This window comes from Chanodichthys erythropterus, chromosome 5, assembly GCF_024489055.1.
Source record: "Chanodichthys erythropterus isolate Z2021 chromosome 5, ASM2448905v1, whole genome shotgun sequence".
NCBI classification, from domain to species: domain Eukaryota; kingdom Metazoa; phylum Chordata; class Actinopteri; order Cypriniformes; family Xenocyprididae; genus Chanodichthys; species Chanodichthys erythropterus.
The window spans coordinates 30,956,387-30,979,269 of NC_090225.1; the positions used below are offsets into that span (position 1 = coordinate 30,956,387).

At 35.2% G+C, this 22,883-nt stretch overlaps 1 protein-coding gene across 2 annotated transcripts in view; it reads right to left on the bottom strand.

Moving 5' to 3' along the window:
- Nucleotides 1–6,737, bottom strand: part of pcsk2 (proprotein convertase subtilisin/kexin type 2) — a 73,057-nt gene extending 66,320 nt beyond the window's left edge. For both annotated transcript variants that reach the window (XM_067385466.1, XM_067385465.1), the window contains exons 1-2: nucleotides 6,406–6,737; nucleotides 2,958–3,062 (exon numbers count right to left, since the gene is read on the bottom strand). In XM_067385466.1, coding sequence (XP_067241567.1) covers nucleotides 2,958–3,062; nucleotides 6,406–6,588 — 288 coding nt within the window. In that variant the 5' untranslated portion in view covers nucleotides 6,589–6,737. The remainder of the gene's footprint in view (nucleotides 1–2,957; nucleotides 3,063–6,405) is intronic.
- Between the last annotated feature and the right edge of the window lie 16,146 nt (nucleotides 6,738–22,883).

The following is a 22,883-nucleotide window of genomic DNA, read 5'->3' on the forward strand; positions in this document are numbered from 1 at the left end:
CGCATCTGACATACTCGTGACTCAGATGTTGCTGCATCTCAAAATGGCACCGTACGCTTCATATGTGCATCACCCTGAACACTTTCCTTTCCCTTTTGCAGCCAGATCTTCATATGCAATTATATTTTAATCATTTGCATATATTCATTTAGAAGACTGCTTTATCCGAAGTGACTTTCAAATGAGAAAAATACAAGTTGTAATGATTAATCCAAGAGAGAAAATAAGTAGTGCAGCTTTGCAAGTGTTGCGAGTGGAAATACAAGTGTTTCCGTGGTAGCAGAAGTAAGAGGGTCTTAGCATAAATATCCTTCTAAATTTTATCCATAAAGTTCTAAAGAACACATTCTTATTTAAAAGAGTCTTTAAAGGTGAAGTGTGTAATAATTGCTCCACTAGCATTGCTGAATCAAAACCCAAAACCTAGAGCGATACGAAGAGCCACAGCACTTGGTACTGTGTATTAAATTGAACATGACATAATAATTGACCTTGTTTCATTAGCACAAGTTCCTTGTCTTAGTGTGCACAGTTCAGTACACTCTTAAAAATAAAGCTTCAAAAAGGGGGTTTAACATATTCCATAAACTGAACCCAAAACTGTTCCTTTCAGTAAACAGTTGTCTTGGTTATTTCGATTATTGAAATGCTCTTCACACCTTTCTCCACCTTTTGTGCAACAAAAAGGTTCCATAGATGTTAAAGATTCCATATAGAACCATAAATGCCCATAAAAAGAAATGTTACTTTATTTTTAAGAGTGTAGCTCATGTCCTCTTTGCAATCCTTTATTTAAATGTAATAACTTGCTTTGGATTAAGAAAAATGATCCACGGACCATGACGTTCAGCAGCAAAATGAAGAATGCTGTTATGCAACATCTGAACAGGACAGAAAGAGAGAGACTGTCCAAATGAAGAGCAAAGCAAATTTTAGCAGTGCGTCAGTGTAAACAACCTGAGAGAGAGTGTGAATGAGCAGAGCACAAAAACAAGAAACAGATCAATACACAGCGCTTTGTGACAACACTTGAGCTGAAAATGATTGTGGCGATGGAGAAACCTCTCCTTCATTCTTCTGTATCGATTCTGAAGGGCCTTCCAGGGTCATCTGAAGACTCTTGTCTTGAATATGAATGAGAGAGATTGAGGTAAAACCTAAAGTTGAGGTAAATCCATCACAAACTGTGATCATTTTGCTCCAGGATTCGGATTTACTCACTAGACATTCGTTTTGAACAATGTTGGCTGTACGGATGTCTGTCTGTGAAAGTCAAAATATTACTGAAAATCACTTAATACACCTAAACATATAGATTTATATGGCTAATTGCTAATTAAAACAACAATTGCAAGTTACCATTTGGCTAAATTCTACACAATACAGTAGAATTTCGGGCACAAAACCTTTGATGTCAACAGCTTTGTAAAAGCTGATAAGCCTTTTTTTATAGCATAATTTTATAGTCTGTTGTATTTTTTTATATATATATATTATTTGCATTGCAATTTATTTATTTATTTTTTTCCCTGATGTCCATTTTTAGGTTGTGGCCATCAGTAGAGATCCTCTGAGCCAAAGCACATCACAGTCTGTTAATGAGATGTGTGTTATTTGTCAAGATGATGAATGGATTGAATGTGATGGGACTGTCATTTCTTAATTTATTACCCTGGTCAATGGAACGGCCCTTAATTGAATCAAAACTCTAAGTGGGGAAGTTTTCACAGATATCATCCATGTAAGGAAACAGGCATAGAAAAATTACTGCATTAGTGACTGGTTTGCTTTTTCTTTCTAGTTTAAAGTGAATTAAATAAAACATAAACGTCAGGCTGCATCCATAATCGCATAATCCCCATTATTTCTAATTTGACATAAAATACGTCAGATTAGGCAGGAAAAATTACTACGTTTACGTGAATCAAGTTGAAATCAGTTTGTTTTCCTGATGTTCAGAGAAGCTTTAACCGGCTTAATTTAATGCATCTTCATGCTTTGAAGATCTTTGCAAAACTCAATATGTCGATGAAAGGCTGTTATGATGGTCGGGAAACATTTTATGCCAGCGGATGAGTTAACACACTCCAGTCGGAGCGATGCTTTTGAGAGGTTCAGCCCTGACGAACACACTAATAAATAATTCAACTCCTCAAGCCCGATTGAAACCCACAATTGAACATTAATAGCTGTTTAGTTATTAAAAGTGCAGAAACTGAACCGATCCTCTCATGTGAGTGCAAATTGGTGCTGCACCGCCTCACAGGATTATGGAGGATGATTATAGGCTTAAATCTTACAGATTGAAATCTTCCCATTTTCTGTCTCAAAAATACATCTATGGTTCATTTAGAGCAGAATTATTTCCTTATGAAATAGTAGTCTCTGCTTCAAACAGAAAGTGTAGTCTGTACTAACAAAACTGTGTTCAAAAGGTACCGTCAAAGATAAAATAAAATCTTATGCTATACATTTATTAATGTGAGAGAGGCTGTGCTACATGTGATATATACTGATATTGTCATGGCACAGTATAGCACGACCTTGACACATGACATTATGGCATAATTTTTAAATAATCATAGATGCCACCCTTCTTGCCCTAGACATGTAAACTAATGTTAACAGTTGGCCTCAATGGGTCTGTGCAGCAATATACACAGTAACAAGTGTTTCACGTCAGAGCTGTTACTATATTGTGTATTTTAGCACTGCATTGACCAATCAGCATCCAGGATTATAACGAAGCATTTTTATAAATAATAACGCAACCTCATTCAAACTGCATGATGTCATAATACCTGATAAAAGAGCACTTAAATATCAAGCCGAAAACTTGATTGGCATGTTAGCCTTTAACTCGTACAAACAATGGATCTGGCATCAGATTAGCTATTGTTTTCCAGTGACTGGCTGGTTTCTATGGGAACAAACACACTGTGAGATTCTGGTCTTACCCGATGATCCTTCGCCAGGCGGTGGATATGGTGAAGGCTGCGTTTCCTCCGAGTTTTAGGGATATCCCGTGGGTAGAAGTGAAAAAGCCCTTCACCGAAAGGAAGCTGAAATGAAACACACCTCTGTTAGAAGGACTGCAAAGAGTCGTGTGGAATAAAACAAACCCTGTAGATGCACTTGAGTATGATTGATTTAATGTAATGTTAATGTTCTGTTTTCAAAGGTCAAAATACAGAGTGTCTGGTTAAATGGCAATATTTCATCTCACTGTGTTGTTCATGTGAATTCATAAACTGACACTCATACACTTATCAGCATGAAACTGTTTTGAAATGGGCCTAGAAAAGATGCTGAGATTGTCTGCACATGCAATGTTTGCAAATATTAGATACAGTAAGACGTTTATGGGTCGAAATCAATGCCACTAATGCATCCCACAGTAATGATCATAGCGATGTGTATTACTGTATATCATAAGCTGACACTCTTTGAACATTATAAGCAAGAACTTTATTGGCTTACACTCATCTACAAACCTGGTCTGACACCAATAAATATTCACTGTAATCCTAATAAGTTAACATTGAGGAAATATGTTACATTATTTTTCATGCAGAAGATGTTAAAATGTTTGCTACAAATCAGATCCAGTTACATCCTTCTAAATGTGAAAATCCACTCTGAATAGTGAGGGGACGGGGAGGACATGTCCCCTGTACTTTACATAAAATGTAAATTTGTCCCTCACACTTTGTACGTGTTCACTTAGAGGCCAATGTGAATAAATCTAGATTTAAATTCAGATAGATTTATTATTATCCAAAAGGAGGCGATTGAAACTTTGTGGAGCGCTAACACTCTTGTGTAATGCATGTTTCATTTATATTTGAAGCCAGAGGGCGCTCTCTCACAGAAAGTCCAAAACGGATTCGTAGAAGTAATAATTTATGACATTCCAGGAAATCCCTTATATGAACAAAGGCATCCAGATATTTGCTATGGCAGCAGCTGAATAAAAAGCCGAAACTTTTTGACTGATGAAATGTGATGAATCAAACACACGATTGCGACAATATATGGTTTATGTGTGTTTTTCAAGCCATCTCAAAGTATTTAGTGACAATCACGTATATGATTAATGCAGTGCTAATTGACAGCCTTTTAATGTTTTTCAAAGAAGTCTCTTCTGCTCAACAAGGCTACATTTATTTAATCAAAAATGCAGTAAATTTTGTAATATTGTAATACAGTAATAATAGCAAAAACAGCGAAATATTATTACAGTTTAAAATAACTGTTTTCTACGTGAATATATGTTAAAATGTAATTTATTCCTGTGATCAAAGCTGAATTTTCAGTGTCACATGATCCTTCAGAAGTCATTCTAATATGATGATTTGATGCTCAAGAAACATTTATGATTATTATCAGTGTTGAAAACAGTTTTTCAGGATTCTTTGATGAATAGAAATTTCAATGAACAGCATTTATTCATTATATTTATTAAAGTATTTAATAAATAGAAATATTTTATAACATTATAAATGTCTTCACTGTCACTTTTGATCAATTTAATGCATGCTTGATGAATAACTGAATTAATTGATCTATCATTTTTAATCTTACCACACATTTTCCAATGGCATCATTGTCCACCAATATATGAAGGAATAAGTTACATTACACAATAAATTCACATAGAAAACAGCTGTTTTAAATTGTAACAATATTTCACAATATTTTTGTTTTTACTACATTTTTTATTAAATAAATGCAGCCTTGGTGAGCAGAAGAGACAAAAACATTTTCCAAAAACATTAAATGTTTCCAAACTTTTGACTGGTACTGTATATTGGTACTGTATATTTTATGCCTTATTCTGTGATAATCTGAGGACTTAATGCAAAAGTGTTTGTAATACATAAATCAATTATAAAATTGACATAAAAGGAAAAAAATATCACCGATATTATTGGTTATTGTTCAGCAGTGTATTTAATTTCTTACCAAATTAAAAGCAAGAGATAAAAACAATAAATAAAAACATTTCTGTCCCCCTCACCTCTGAAATGATGGCTCTGTCGCTCTGAAACCATTACATCTAAACGATATTTTGGCAGCTGTGGTTTTTGTTTTGTTTTTTTACTTTAGCTATCTAGTGTATATTACACTATAATTTATCTTTTATTGATTCTTTAATTGTTCTTCTTCCCACAACATCTTTTCACAGGCAGTAATTGTTCATTTCAATCTTGTTCTTAGGTGATTTAAAAGCTAAGTTGTGATTGTGAAATTCTGATCAAGGAATTGAATTGAAGTAAAATAAAGTGAGTGACAATCTCCAGAACCTCCAGTAAAACGAATAGAGGCTTCATTCCAGAGTCCAAACATTGTTTATCTATTTCGATTTTTTTTTTTTTTTTTTTTTTTTGGTTTAGACAACGAGTGCATGAATTAGAAGGACAAAATCTCTCTCAAAAACAAAACAAACAAAATATACATATCGAAATCAGTAAGCCATATGGTTATAAGGTGTTATTCCAATGCATGGCCACACGTGAGCCTCAGTTCCACACCAGTGATGTTTTGACATTTGACAAGGCTGATTTGTCAAGCTAATCAAGTCCTCTGTTCAGTGATAAATGGCCCTTTATGGAGATGGAATAAATAAACATTGGGATGTCAGATGAAAGACATGTTTACTATTTACACTAGATTAATTCTCACTCATTTTCTTACTGCTCCTGATAACATTATAGAATAACATAAGCATAATCAAAATGACAAGCTAAGCTTTTTTCAGCAAATTTGAGGGGTTGATGTTTTACATGTGAACATTCCTTATGCCCTGCAAACAAGAAATTAGGTGATTCAGTTGCGTAATGTTTTCACAATCACCTGCATAATTGTATATCTACAATCTCCACTAGTCAAAAATATCTGCAGGATTTCTATTGGAATCATAATTTGGAAACCAATCCTAATAGGATCAAATACATGCCATCCAGGAATTAAATAAAATCCTACTGGATCAATTGAAATTCCTTTCAAGTTTTATTATTACCACATTTTTATTTGAAGTTAGGATTGGCAGTTCCAGTGGGAATCCTGTGCATGTTTCTGAAGGAAAAATGAACTCCGACTAGTAAAAGCCTAATGATCCGTATTACCATTAAAAACCAATAAACTGTAGTCAGCATGACTTTGTAAATGGATGTACTTCTCAACTTCTGAGTCTATATTTTGCAGAATGAATGTAGCACTTAATTCCAGTGGTTGTGTTTCTGTTGTAAACAAGAACACCTTGTACTCAGATTTACATGATGATTTATGTGCTTCTATATTATTGCATAATTATTAAAAAAACCTGCCTTTGTGCCTGAAGCAAACATGCATGCATGAAATTGGCAGTTTTGAAGCCATTCTGAGGTGCATACTGTTACTTGCCTTCCTTGCACTCCCAAAGCCATGCTCCAGGGCAAGTTGATGAGCATCTTCATTCGTCCCCTCGTGCAACTGGACCAGAAAATGATTGGTAAAGATGAGCTCCTCGTCTGCTGCAGCTATGAGCGCCCATGCACTGAGCAGTGTGAGAGCCACCGCTGTCCCATCTCCAAAGAATCCACGCATCGTGTTATTTCTGCTGTCTGTGAGTGAACGCTGTCAAACGGAGATCGCTGTGAACGCTGGACCGCTTCAGCAAGGCTCGTCAGGACGCATCTCCTCAGTCATCGGTGGATGAGGTGCGCGGAGTCGGACCGTTCGTCGAGCGAGCTCCGTGTTTGTGTGTGGGACCGAATCTGCATTTTCAGCCTCCCTTTAATCTATAATTCATCGGCATAAACGTGTGGCTCTTTTGCATGTGACGTTCCACGGAAAGATGCCCAATAAGCTGAAGCGGGTGTGGCTGATCGCCTCTCTCCCTCCCTCAGTAGAGTGGATGAAGTGCTGTACTTTCAGCACCCTGGAGAATTCCTCCATCCGACTCGGGTTAGTTTACTTTACCCAGCTCGGATTCATGAGGAATCCCAACACAAAATCATTTCGACGCCTTCCTCAGTTTGTAAACGAGACTTCAGAATAATTGCAGCTCGTATTTCTTAAATGAGATGTTTATTTGAAGTGTAAATGTTTCCTTTGTAAAGTGTCCTTTTTGGTAGCCTATCCTAAAAGTTATCTGGGTTATCTGGGATGGTCATCATTCAGCTACTCACTTTGTTCCGCCAATTCCAAACCTTTTGTTGTTGTTGTTGTTGTTGTTGTTTTTCACATTAAAATGAGGTCCGTTTCCTGCAGAAAAAACAATAAAGCACCACAAAAAATGAGTAGTGAAGTATTGTGAAGTGACATGATTTCAGTTCTCAGATCAATTAGGCTAATCTCGCGTGTGCCATTTTAATTCGAGGAGAAGATTTTCAGGCTTCAGAAATAATGTGTATTGAAACACTGCGAGGTAAATGATTGAAACCACTATGTGGTGAATTCAGATAATGTGATACGTTTTTTAAATGTTTAATTTAGTTTAGTTTTTTATTATTTTTACACCACTATGTCCAACTGCGTTCAGCACTCGCTTAGTGAGGTCTGATCGCGCTCTGACAACGGCAGTGATGTCTCGCGCTTATACTTCAATGAGTAAATGAGCCTGTAAACTGCTCAAAGCAGTTGGATATAGTGGTGTTTTAGAGGTAAAAAAATTATATAAATACTGTTCAGTTTCTCGTTTTGTGTTTTAGGACATCAATGTGTCGTCACGAGCCGCAGGGTTTAATTTGGATTTGACTGCATGTTTTTTTGACTCTTATAGATGAAGTTCCCATTGACACGCATTATACGACTGACAGACGGCAACGGTTGGAGTTAAAAATCATCATTTGTGTTCTGCTGAAGAAACAAAGTCACCTACATTTTGGATGCGCTGGGGGTAAGCAGATAAACATCACATTTACATTTTTGGGTGAACTGTCCCTTTAAATGTGTCCAGAATAGCTATCATAGTTTTAGTGACAATGACATAAATTATAAACCAAGTATGAAAAATGTCCAGAGTTTTAGATTTTTAAAAAAAAAAATTAATTTGTACCCGTGGTTTGCCCCACAGGTGGGGTAAAATGCTTACGGTCTGACAAAGCAAGTTACTTTAGCGAAATCAGACTACAGGCAGTTTTAGCTTAAATTTAAAAGGAATACAATCAACAATTATGATTTACAAAATTATAATATCTTATTTGAAAAATATTGTTAGCTGATGCTAACTGGCTTGCTAGCTAACTAGCTACCTGATGCTAATTTGAGGTAATTTAAAAAAAATAAAAATATAAAGTCGAAAATTTTTTATTCAAGCACCTAGTTAGATGTTCAGATGTATTTGATGTTCAGAACAGAGTAAGTACAGTAATTATGGGGCATTTATCCCACAGACTATGTTTGAAAAAAATATTTTGTCATTCTGAAAATATAATTATATTTTCCTAAGATAACATGTAATCCCTGTCTACAGGGCTTACTATTCTCATATAATATAACTGATGTTCTACAAAACAAGCTTTAAAACTTCTTTTCTTATTGCAGAAAAAATTAGATCATTTACAGTGAAATCCATTTTTTTTTTTTTTTTTTTCTTTAAAGATTTTAAAGAGGGCGGTTCATTCATAAATCTGTAAGATCTTACCTTCATGCTGTGAAAATACAAACCAGAAGACAGAACAAGACGAGGGACGGGGCTACAGAACATTTTGGCATCATGCACTCCAGACAAATATCTTTTCAGGTAAAGTGGGCCATCCCTCATTTAACAAAAAATTATCCTGTATCTTAATTTGAAATGTTGAAAAAACACATGTTTTATTAACACATATTATCAAAAATAAAATATATATATATTTTTAACAAATCCAAAAACCACAAGTTCACTCAATTCATGTATAAAATTCAAAACAACTGATAAAACATGTTATGTTGACATTAAATTTGATGAAATATTAATATCAGAATATTCAGAAATCAGAATACTGATGAAAATTTACTCTAACATATTAAAAAATATGACTTAAACACATGCGACAACAAATAGGCATGGGCTAACAAAAAAATGAATGAGAGGACCATATAAAATGTTTTCCTATATCCATGTTTTCTCTTATCACTTTAAATGAACTTTAATTGTGTCTGAATTTTAACGTCTAAATTTTGCTCCTCTCATCATTTCTTCACTCCACAGATTGAATTTAATGTCTCGCCTTCCTCTCTGCTCTTTCCTTTCTTCCATCTCTGACTTGAATTTCCTGACTGTACACCCATTTCTGTTTCGAAAAAAGTAGATTATACATGTCAACTATAATATATCCAACAATTTAAATTTCTATTCCACAAAAATTCTTAATTCCTGGTCACAATTATTGTGAACAATATGACCAGGAATGTGTTACAAGGTTTTGATTTTCATGTTGACATTCAAGATTTTACGTATGCCAGTAGCCTTTGCTGGCTTGGCTTCTTTTTTATATGCAAATGAGGAGCACTTCTTCATTTAGACTGAAACACTTCCGTATGTGAGTTTCCATAGAGGAGCACGATTATGAAGCCAACGAGGGGCTAAATGTCCATCATCTGCACTGCGGCGTTTCCTTTCAGCGCTGAAGGCTTCTTTTCACAGAACGCCCATTACTAACACCAATTAAATCCAAACATGGGGTCAGGGAGGGATGCGTGTACAAACAGATGTTGTTTTACTGAGCTGTCATCTGTGCAGTATACGCGGCAGACCCAGGGAAAACTTCTGTGTGAAACTCTTCTGTGATTGAACATAGATGTGATGCTGTAGACTCATTTGTTATTGGGGTTTCTATTGAAGTGACCTTTTCAGTCTGTGTCTCTGAATAGGCTCTCGGTGTGAACGTGTCTGAACATCACTGTGTGTTCGGCAGAAGCGCTGTGGCCTTGTGCTGGAAGGACAACTGTCTAGCAGGTTAGAAATTAATTAACGTCTGTGTTTAGGTAGTTGACATGTCATTTTACAGTCTTCCAAGGAAAATTGTTTTTTATTAAATTTTTATATTTTAATTATTTGCCTGGGAGCCAAAAAAAACACATGTTTTGTCCATAAATATAAAAACCTATTCAAACCTATTGCTTTATCTAGCAAAGTGAAATATAATGTGGAAATTATGAAAGCAAAAAAATATGAAAGAAACCTATCAAAATGAACAATGTTTGACAGAAATATTCATTTAATTATATATAGGCATTAAGGTAAACAATCTTGGGGGATTTTTCAAGTGTTGGGGTAGTTTTTGTGTTACCCAGATCCTGGGTCAGATGTAATTACCCAGGAGTTGAGTTATTTATTGTGGGGTTTTTGCGCCCTCTTCAGGAGAGAGCAGTGCAGCTCCGTCAAAATGGTGCCTGTCTTCAGTAAAATGCAGGTTTGTGTACATTTTATTTGATCTAAAAATTCATTATTGTTCTTTATATCGTTTCATTTTATGAAAAGCAGCATACAGGGGTGCGATGTGACACCTAAATGAGTGTCGTTTTGGTCTTTTCGAGTGATGAAAAATTTTATGATTTTATTCAAAAAGATACAGAATACCTATGATGTTAAAATATGTTCTCAGACACTGATTATTTATGGAAGTCACAGCATTTTTTGGCTATGACTAAAAACGCAGGCGGCGGTCTGAAGTTATCAGTTCCCATCAAGCGCCGTTACGGTGGAAACGGGACAACAGAGACTGGTCCATTACACTTGAATTATTTCTAAATGTTTCATTTTTACTTCTTATATTTGTTTAACAAGCTTAAATATAGGCAATATAAAATATGCTGTATTATAAAATATAATCGGAAATAAAGGAATTATCATGCAAACCAGTGGTTGTGTGGAGTATTTAAAAAAAGCTTTTAGGATTTAAGTTAATCCGTAAACATTAACTCATGTATGAAGTAAAAAAAAAAAAAAAACTAAAAAAAAAAAAAACTAGTATTGTAGTAAAAACGAATCAACCCATTATGCTGGGTTAAATAATAATAATAAAAAAAAAATTTGCTGGGTAAAATTAACCCAATATGTGTTCTGTCCTATATTTCCCAGCCCTTGGATTGAAAACAACCCAAATTGGCCACGGCTCCTTCAAAACACATGAACGCATACAGCCAGAGCAGAGTCTGCAAAGAATCACAAGAGATGGTGATAAATTACCTCATTTCTCAAAGCACATAACATTACAATAATATTGAACGTAAACAACTTACAAAGCTCTTCATACCACCTGACTGCTGCTGATTAATTTCGCTGTTGATAGTGTTGACATAGAAACGCATAAATTCCGAGTCTCAGGGTAGAACATCGCAGGTTACCATCTCACAATTATGGGTACAACATGGCGTGAACGCAGCATAAGCTCGTTGTTTTGGTTCAGGAGGAACTGTTAAAGGTGGCTGCTGTTTGTCTAACGCAACACGCTGATGACGTGTGATGTCTGCGTGAGCAGGTGGGCGGAGATATGCAAATACATATGTTGACATCGTATTCAGACCGAATGCAATGATTGGACAATCCTGAGACTTCCACAGAAGATATATGTACATGTTTTAATATTTTATTGATTGCTAACAGAATGTGAAAAGAGTATCAACCAGAATAAAAAAAAAGTGTCTATGAAAAAAAAATGCATATACCCTACTTTTAACTATTCATTGCTCATGAACTTGCATTGACCTTAAAATATAAAAACAATTCTTGGCAATTAGTGACAAAATTGGGCAATTTTCTCACCAATTAGTGACTCACAAACCCCTTTCTAAAGGGACTCTCTTGGGGATCCATGAAATTGTTGCTAATCAGGAACCCAACACAAAATAAACAAGACATTTTCAAGCAAGTACATTAGGAATGGTGAGAGGTTTACCTCAGACTATTGATTAAATTTGCAGTGCAGTTTTTCATCAAATTCATTGTAACACTATGAAAATTTAAAAATTGACTAAAAGTGGAGTAAAACATAATGATGACCAGACACAGCATTTAAAAACATACACTCTTCCTTATACAGATATATCAGTTTTAACCATAAGGTTTGATGTTGAAAATGTCAATCTATTTACGTATTTTTGCAGACACCTGATTTGTCAACACCACTGGACTAATGCATCTGCATATCTCATAATGACAGACATATGCTCCAGTTAACTCATAACTGATTATACACTTAACCCTCTTTTGCTCTGGCTGAGTATGAGACAAGAGAGATCGCTCAAACATTCTCAGATAGCATAATTTTGTGGAAAATTAATAGAAATGCTCGTTCTTTCTAAAGAAATGTGACATAAACATATGATGTTTTATTAATATGTTTCTAAATGTGTAAGTCTTTGGACTTAAAAGCCTCAATGGAGTTGTTGTGTGCATTCACGTGATCACAAATAAACAGAGGCAGGTATGTGTTCTCTTTTTATATCGAATAATGATAAATACCATTTTGATTCAGAATTATTGACGCACACTCCTGACACAAATTAATAAATTACTCTCACTGCAACAATTAATCTTTGGTCAAATATTGATGCTGGAGTCTTGAAGGGATAGCTCACCCAAAAATGAAAATGACCCCATGATTTATTCACCCTCAAGCCATCCTATTTCTATATGACTATCTTCTTTCAGATGAACACAGTCAGAGTTATATTAATTAATGCCCTGGCTCTCCTAAGCTTTATAATGGCTGTGAATAGAAGATGAGATTTTGAAGGCAAAAAAGTGCATCCATCCATCATAAAAGATATCCACATAATAATAAATAAATAGATATGATGCCACTTTTACGTTAACCCTTGTGCATCGGTTAAAAAACGTTACGCAGGTCCATAGAGGACAAAAATGTCAGTGTCAAAAAAAATCTGCCATAAAAATGGAAAAATTGATGTTTATCTGCTTACCCCCAGGGCATCCAAGATGTAGGTGACTTTGATTTATGAACATTATTTTATATAAAATATATATTTTATGAAACATGTTAAAATGTTGAACTCGAAAATTGCTATAGAATAAAAGCCATTAATCTAAACAAGTTGTGTTCCAAATTTAAGTTTGATATCTCAAAAAATGAGCTTTCAGTAAGATTTTGTTTGGGTGCAGTACCAAATGCTCCCCATTAGATGCCAGCAAAACTCCACTGGTGCTAACAGTGGTTGGATATGTCATTTGCAGCAGTTTTTCTCTCTCAAATATTACAAGCACACACACACACACACACACACACACACAATTTTTACACACATACAAACCACACTTTGACATCCACACCAACACACCTACACAATTATAGCTGCATGATTTATCCAGTTGTCTCTATAATATGCATTAGCAGAAAACAGAAATAAAGTGAGTATTTGCTTTATAGGCCAAACCTAAGAAAATGGCACCATCTGTAAAAAATAGAAAAAATAAACCTTGTCAACAGAATGAAAGCCTATTAACAAAGATACCATCATTTTATAGTTAAATGTTCCTGGGATTAAAAATTACAGTTTAAACTGGTTTCAATGGTACTTAAAAAGCTATTTTGTGTACCTATAGTGAAAAATGAGGGTGAAATAGCAAAATTCCATTGAAAATACACTCCTGTGCCAAAATGTTTGCAGTCAGCATTAACACAAGCAAAACGATATATATATTTTTTTTTTTTAAAAGTCCATAAGGTCGCACAGGGATTAATGCCTGTTCATTGATCTTTTTGTTCATGTTCACTGCATTAGGAGTCTTTCTAATGGTCCCCTTTTATTCACAATCTCACTCCATACGCACCTCCAGCTCATTACCGTACACTGTTGCTCCAGGTATTATGTTGGTAAATCATGCATGTGTCCTCGCATTACAGTAACAGTAGGAACAACCAGGCAATTGTAAATCAGTCTGAAAGGTGGGGTGCTAATCTTGATGAGCGTGTTTGCGTGCACTTGAACAAATCCTCGCACACCTGCAATTTACAGGGGAGAGATAATCATTTGTGCTGTTTGACTTCTTCTGTCCTTGTTCATAGAGAGGAAAAATAAGGCTATTTTAAGGAATTTTGTTTAACAGTCCATCAGCATGAGAACTCCAAAGAGCCAGGAGTTAACAGCAATAATAGATAAATATGTTATAATTACTATAAACATTTATAATTGTAAATACATAAAATTTCCATAAACTGCATTGCATCTATATCATTGAGAATCTTTTATATTGTTTATTGATTATCTTTATTATGGATCAAGGCAGTAGATAAGAGGAATTTGTCGTCCCAATATTCAAAATATTTCTCTATGATTATGGGTTTTCTGCCTTGATGTCCATTTTATTACCAATTTATTTAAGAAGTATTTAAAACTCATTTAAAACAAACTATTTACAGTAAATTTTAAGGTGGTACAACAATTTTGGGAGAAAAGTATTTAACTGTCATGAAAATAATGTCACAATGTCTTTACAAAAATTGCTTATAAATTGTTAATGTCCCTAAAAATAGACTTGACTTTTTATTATTATTATTATTATTATTCATTTTATTTATAAAGCACATTTAAAAAACAACCCAAGTTTGACCAATTTTCTGTACACAAAATATTAGAAGACACAAATAAATGAATACACATTATCGGTGCTGTACAATGGTAAACTCACACTAAACACATTATATATTGAGCTGTAAACTGCTGTTTTAAAAACCCACTCTCTATCAAAGATTGCCGATCGTAAAAAATTGTCGTAGAGCTATAGTTAGTCATCTTGCCAAACACAACGGCACCATCTTTAGTCTATAAATAAATCAGAGTTTATTTTGTTCTTTAGATTTTGGGGTGAAGAAGCTTTGGGCAGTTCAAGCCTTGCATGCGGGCTTCCATCTGACCGCTCCCGGGAATCAGCCATCAACTCCGGCATTCTGACAGTGCTGGAAGTGAAGCGGAAAAGCTATGTCAGCGCTGACCTTTCACTGTATCAGATCCACTCACCTGGTCACTGTGACCTTTTAAACATAACAACATATCGATCTGATGTTTTCACTGAGAATGCATCGTTTGATATTCTAGAGAGCTTCGTTTTTTTTATTTTGCATGCGGTTTCTTTAAATCTTTCCTAGAAAAGGCAGAGGAATCACTGAGAAGAAGCCCGATGTCAGACGTACATCAACATTGCCGAACAGCATCCAAATAAAAACTTGTGAAATATAATCACTTTATGTTGCCTGGGAAACAAGCAAGACATCTTTAACGTCTGGAAAGACTAAAGCTTGTATTTCCTCCTGTGGTTCCAAAGGCTCTTCTTTGGAGACGTCTGCTTCTTTCTCTGCCCCTGAATGGTAGATTAAGTGAGAGGTGAGGGTTCAGACTGATCTCTGTTTACACACTGCCACTTAATCACAGCCATTACATCCACACTGATTGCAGGTTCGCATGCGCATCAAGGCCTTCGCTGCTGCTCAGAGACTTTGCATCTTTCTTTGGGTCTACTGTCTCTCTCCAGTGGGGATCCTAGGGTTTTTAACTTTCATAATGCATTTAAAAACTGCCAGCACCTTTTGCATTCCCTGGTCAGCTTTGAACACGATCATTAATAAATGCATTTGTTCATTAAAAATGTCAGTTTCAGATATTACAGCATTATTACTGTGTTGTTACTACATTTACCCTGTTTAATAATTAAAAAAATGTGAAATTATTTGAAATTACAAAATTTAAACTATAGCAAAACCACTGTGATGCACAAAAAAAAAATAATTCCAATATATATATATATATATATATATATATTTATTTATTTATTTATTTATTTATTTATTTATTTATTTTTTTGAATATATCATTATATGAAAATTTACAGGAATATACCATTCAGTTTCTTTGAACATATAACTGCTTACAAACAGTCCAAATTTATGAAACATACTTCTTTTTTTTTTTTTAACAAATACAACATAAATGTAAAAATGATATACATTAGAAATGTAAATGTATATAATTTTACTTAAATACATTAATTTTACATGCATAACTTTCACTTTTATCATGATATAAGATGATATATTTTCATGGGCTGTAGTTCATATAGTTTATTTTTTATGTCAGTTACATCTTTTGTACATCTGTAGTGTATTTGTATGTGCGTATTCATGTTTACCAACAAAATTCAGTCCTAAAAGTGTGTGTGAGATATGGGAAAGAGACTGAGATTGTTTTTAACTGAAAATGGAAAACTTTTTATGCATTTTGGCTGCTCATTTACATGACAATGATGTTTTGGGGGCCTGAAAACACAAACTTTTGAAATCAGGATTCAAAGTGCAAGTTTTGAAAACGATACCATTATCATCTCTGTGTAAACTATGAAAACGTGGATTTTGTGAAAACGGTGATGTTTTTTACGAAGTGATATTGCCACCTACTGGCCTGGCTGAATAATACAGCATTTTTAACAGTTTTTGTGAATCGTTTTGACATTGTCGTCTATATACAAATAAAAATGCAAAGGAAAAACATTTCTGTTTTTAGTACATCGTTTATGTGTAAACATACCCTAAATATATATTTACAAAAGTATTTTTGAGACAAAAACGAGCCTGGTCTTATTAGAAAAACGTACCTGTGGGAACATGTTTGCGGGTCGCAAAATACGTGCCAAATGTGACATAAAAAGCATCCGTAATCATGCCGTTTTAGCTTGTTTTGATCTCTCATCTTTGAGCTCTTTTACCGTGACTCGTTTTTCACCGGATTCGGGCCCAAGGCTTCCTCATCTTAAATCCAACTCTATCAGGTGAGCTACCAAGCTAGCTTGTTATGTCAGAAAAGCAAAACATATGGAGATGCAAAGTCCAAAATATATTTGTTTATAAATCGTGCACTTTGCAAAAAGCGTTTTGAGATTATAACATAACATTGTGCAAGGAGACGTGAAAACGAGTCTTTATCTGACCCTGTAATCGTAACTGTGTATGATAATGATTAAAAGCGCTTGCTGTTATACTGCCTCTAGTGTTTCTGTTGGAAACCACAGTGATTTATACGTATTGATACGTATTCTTGCGACTCGCGAAAACGTTCCCACAGGTATGTCTTTCCATGAGACCAGGCTACAAAAAACACCAATTTTAAAAGTCATAATGAATAAAACCATGTGTAAAGCCTCAGTTGACACATGGGTCAAAATTGAGCCGGAACGCAAGTGGTGTTACAATGTACAATTTTTTTTTATGTTTATAGCTAAAATCTGAAAAAACTTAATTATGTAAATTTTGATAGATGCTTTTTTCTAGTACTGAAAACTATGAATTTTTTTTAAATTTTTTATGTGCCTCTTCCGGGTCCAAACTGACCCGAATGCAACTGGCGGAGCTGAAGAAGGTCCAAACACGCCATTATGAATTTATATTCTTGAAAATTTATAAAATAGCCATCACTTGATTTGTGATCATCTGCCTCATAGTGTATTGTCCAATGTCTTTTCTAGCTGCCAATTGGAAAACAACTTTGCGTCGCTCCTCTAGAGCCATATCACAAGATTGCATGACCGCTCAGACTGAAGAAAGCACCTGTTAAACTGAGTTTGTAGAGGCAGACAGTGACTGACGATTTGTCATGTGACACAACACTGGCTGAGGTAGATTAAATTAAATCCATCCGTCTCGCTTCCCTCTCTCAGGAAACTAAATTGTCCTGCCACAGTGTCAGAGCTATTTATATTTTCCGCATCAGGTCAGGAATCGAATGACAGATGAGTCCCTCGCATTGCTAACTCAGTGATTTGCTGCGTGTGTTTAGCGCCCGCTGAGGTATATGCTTCCATCGCAAACTGATGTTGTTTCGATACGAGGACACTGACAGAATATAACTCTCTCAGAATATATCATGACAGCCTATACTGAAAGAAAATCATTTAAAATTCAGCATTATATAAGTTGTTCCTATCACAGTTATGCATGTTTTATAATGCATGATAAATGCAGGCTTCATTTGCTGTTATAAAGCATTGTACTCTTAAAAGGTATAACCACAGATATTAAGATATTTTTGATGAAATCCAAGAGCTCTCTAACTTGACAGCAATTTAATTACCACCGGAACCGGAAAACGAAACACGGAAGCACTGCACTCCGTTCACTACATCAACTGCATATGGAGACTGAAATGGAAAGAAGAAATTGTTGAATAAAGTCGTTATTTTTGTTTTGATTTTGCGCACAAAAAGTATTCTCGTCTCTTCATAACGTTAAGGTTGAACCACTGCAGTCACATGACTGATGTCTTTAGTTCCTTTCTGGCCCTTGAAAGTGTTGATTATATTACTGTCTATGGACGAGTCTCTCGAATTTCATCAAAAATATCTTAATTTGTGTTCTGAAGATTAATGAAGGTCTTACGGGTGTGGAAAGACATGAGGGAGAGTAATAAATGACAGAAATTTCTATTTTTTTAGGTGAACTAACCCTTTAAGTGTCTTGAGTTGAATTCTTAAATTAAATTTAAATAATCTACTTTTCTGCTATTTTTGAAAGAAAGAAAGAAAGAAAGAAAATAGAAAAGAAAAGAAAACAAAGGAAAATTTCCAGAAAATGATGCACCCTTGTTATTCTTTGTATGCTCTGTGTGCAAATTTCAGATAATTGATGAAAAGAAAATGGGAGTAATGCATAATCAGACTAATTCGCAGCACTCGCTTCATGTCTTGTTTAGCACTGAGCACTTGTGGCTCTAAAGAATGAACCGCTGATGGACAGAGAAGGAAGTGAGTGATTCAGAGTCAGCTGGAGTTCCTCAGGACACAATTCATATTTAGGAAAAATCTAGGCTAATCAAAGAAAATTGCCTTGATAAATAAGACAATCAGAGTCAAGATTTTTAAAACGCCAAGATTATAAAAATGAAAGAATTGAATGACATTGCCTTGGCTTTGGCGTCTAACAGATCCTACAGAGACAAAGTTACCTATGGCAAATTTCATTCCTTTACTATTAGGCCAATCAATTGCAGATGCTCAATGTGTTCTCAGACTTTAGGACCCACTGTACATCAGTTGATCTCACTGCAAATGCCACATATGAGCACAAGCTCTCTTGCCCTGTCTGCAGCTATAAAATAGATTTCATGACCATATGTTGTCTTTGTAAGTCAGAAAGTGAGATGAATTCTGACCCTTTCACATATGCTGTGAATGCATTGTGCACAGGCTTCACTGCAGTCACTGAAGGGTAACGCTGGTCATAACTCGGAGACAGCATGGGTGGAACGACTCAAAGGCGAAGTGTCCTTCGAGCTCCATCTGTGTTGTGCACGGATGAAAGAATACGACACATTAGGGCTGCTCTTTGAAAATGACTCCTTTAAAAGTAGGTGAAATGTGACCGCCGTGGACAGGCTCACTCCGTCAAGATCAAACTGACACCTGAGAATATGCTCCAAGAAAATGATCTCATTCGGTCACAAGCAGATAAAAAACAAAACAGTTATATCCTGTTAGGTGGATGATAAGATGCTTGCTAAAATGAAAGCACCTTAAATTAAAAGGACTCAAGACTGCACCCATGATTCACATGTTGCAAAACCATTTCACATGTAGGAAATCGTGTTTACAGTAATGCATTCACAAATGAATTCTATGGGGCAAGGTATTTTGGAGGGTTCAAAAAGCTAAAACAGTGCGACATACAAAAATATGAACTTAGAACTGAAAAAAAAATATATATATCATATCAGCTTTAACTGTAAAAAAATATATTTTTTTCAAAGTTGTAAATAAAACAAATATTATTGGAGAACATTATACAAGAAAATGCAATTTCAGTCTTTCTGCTGCAAAAAATAATGTTTTATTTAGTGTGTTACTTGCCATTTCTTTGTCAAGTCACCTTTATTTCTATAGCACTTTATACAACAGAAACTGCTTCAAAGCAGCTTCCCAGTAATAAACAGGAAAAGAACAGAATCAATTTCGATACACTCTAAAAAATGCTGGGTTAAAAACAACCAAGCAATTGGGTTGTTTTGACCCAGTGGTTGGGTTAAATGTTTGCCCAACGTGCTGGGTAGTTTTATTTAACTCAATTATTGTATAAAAATTACTGTATTGCTTGCTTAAAATGAACCCAAAATATGCTGGAAATTAACATTTATTAATATGATTAATAAATGAGCATTTATTAATAAGATAATGAATAATAAACAATAAACATTTATTAAATTGCTTATTAATAAATGTGCACCTTTTGATTATTATTGTTGCCTCTAGTAATTATGTGTCTGATTTTTAATTGCTCACCTATTTTGGATTCATTTTAAGCCAGCCATATAGTCATTTTTAATCAGTAGTTGGGTTAAATAAAACTACCCAGCAGGTTGGACAAACATTTAGCCCAACCACTGGGTTAAAACAACCCAATTGCTGGGTTTGTCCATTTTCAACCCAACTTGTGTTGTTTTTAACCAAACTATTTTTTAGAGTGTAATGTCAGCACAGTCAAATCTAATTATTTTTGAAATTTAGTTGTAATTCTTCACTCTTCCATTCATCCTGTTGTCGACAGACTCAAGTGCATAGAGTATGTCAGAAACCGAACGCACATCTGTATACTGTATCAGCGTAGACAGCGTCAGTCATTATAATGCTTTTGATGCGATGCTCACATCCAGTGTAGGAAAATGTCAGCTGTTAAGCAACTGAATGCCTATGGTGTGATGATGTATATCTATTTATCAATGTCATATGCAAATGTATTTGACCATGTTATGTCACAGATCTTGCAATATCAAAACAAGCCATTTTATTTTAATGATGACATTTTAATCTATGAATTTTCCTGGACGTTTTAATGGTACAAAGTCAAAAGATCCAGAAATGTTTGATTTCTCATGTCATGACTCTTTTGATGCTAAATAATAAACACAGAACATTCTGACTGCTTTGATCATTTTCTAGCATTACTGAAATGAATATTGTGAACTAATGCTTGGGTTAATAAGAGAAATCATTTGCAAAGTCAGACATCTGACCTGCGGTTTGGGTTTAAGTCGACGTTCACGCAAGTGCTACAACTCACCAGAGCCATGTGTGCTTGTTTGTGTGTGGGTGATGTTCTTTTCCACCTTCAAATTACATTAGCAGAAACAGTAATGATACCTCACTGTTCTCAGCCTGCGCTGTACTCAGCCTATCACAGAGGCAACACCTGACCCAGCAAAAGAACACACTCCATTAGAAAAGCAAACAAGGTTTTTTTACAGACAACCCAAAGGCACAAAGCTTAAGTAGGTTTCCACTTCTCCCCACCGCAGTACACAGACACTGGATGTTTGTTCAGCCGGCACTGATAAGCCTGTTTATAAAACAATGGACAAAAAGAACCGAGCCAGAGATGAAAAGTGTGTAATAACATACAGTACCAGTCAAAGGTTTAGAAACATTACTATTTTTTAATGTTTTGAAGTCTTCTCTTCTGCTCATCAAGCCTGCATTTATTTGATCAAAAATACCGTAAAAACAGTAATATTGTGAAATATTTTTACAATTTAAAATAACTGCTTTCTATGTGAATATATTGTGAAATGTAATTTATTCCTGTGATCAAAGCTGCATTTTCAGCAGTCTTCAGTGTCACATGACCCTTTAGAAATCATTCTGATAGTAAATATTTTATATTCTTAGAAAAGATTTCTATTTTGAATAAATGTTGTTCTTTATTCATCATCCTGAATCCTGAAAAAAGTGTCCGGTACTGCATATAAGTAAATGATAACTTGATCATTAGGTTTTACACAAACCTGTGGAGTCCACGCCGCCTCCAGTTTGGCTGTCATTAAAGCAAAATGATGATGACGGCGTAAGGTCAGAGGTCAAGCCTGCAGGTCTGTGAAGAAGCAACAGTGACACTGAGGCGTTCTGACAGGAGGAGCTCTTAGCAGAGAGGTGTGAGGCTGTCAGATTAAAAACTCTCCGTCTGGATGGATGGTGTCCCTGTACGACCTCTTTCATGATCGCTGACATGTGAGACACTGCAGATCTAAGCAAATGTAGTTGATCATCCAGTTATGCTGTTTCATACTTTGCAAGGTATGCATACTATATATTGAAGAAACACATACTGTATTCTGCTGTACTATACTGCTTCTATAACAAGAACAAATGTAGGGCGGGGCTTGGTTTTGTCTGTGGGGAACTGATTAGATGGTTGTGGTTTGCTATTGGTGGATCTCATGTGATTGACAGGTTGTCCCGCCCTCGTCATCAGAGAAGAGATTCTGATTCAAGATTATGAGGAACATGGTTTATTCATTATTACCAAAGGTTAAGTCATCATTACACAAAGTTGCAATAGAAATATTTTTTATTTCTAAGACAACTGCATGCCACTACCTGAATAAATGTGCAAGGTAATAAGTTCATATGACAAATTTCTTTGACATTATGTTTTTTAAAGACATTATATAGTACATACTACAAAGTGTTCCTTGCTGGGTATTGTCATACACGCTCAAAACCTTATTCATGAAACGTGAGCAGAACAAACAATGGCTATATAGGCCTGACTTATTAACCTACAGGGAAAAACAACAACAGCCTAAATAAATATAAATGACATTTTTAAATACTGTATAGTCATTTTACACATTCATAATTCTCTCGTTGCGTAACAAGACTGACTCATATGCCAAACCGAATGAACAACAGGCTCCCTCTCGTTCGGTCTCTGTAGGTCAGCAGATCCTCATTAGCCAATATGAAATGTTAAGGAAATTGTCTGGGATGTTACTAATACTAATACAACATGCAGTCCAGCTGCGGCACAAGGAAAGACAATTTCATTATTGAGCTGAATCCTGTTGGCATGCACAGCAACTGATGAAAGACGCTGGTTCAATACCCTCTTCAGAATCCAAGCTTAATCAGACATCTGCCT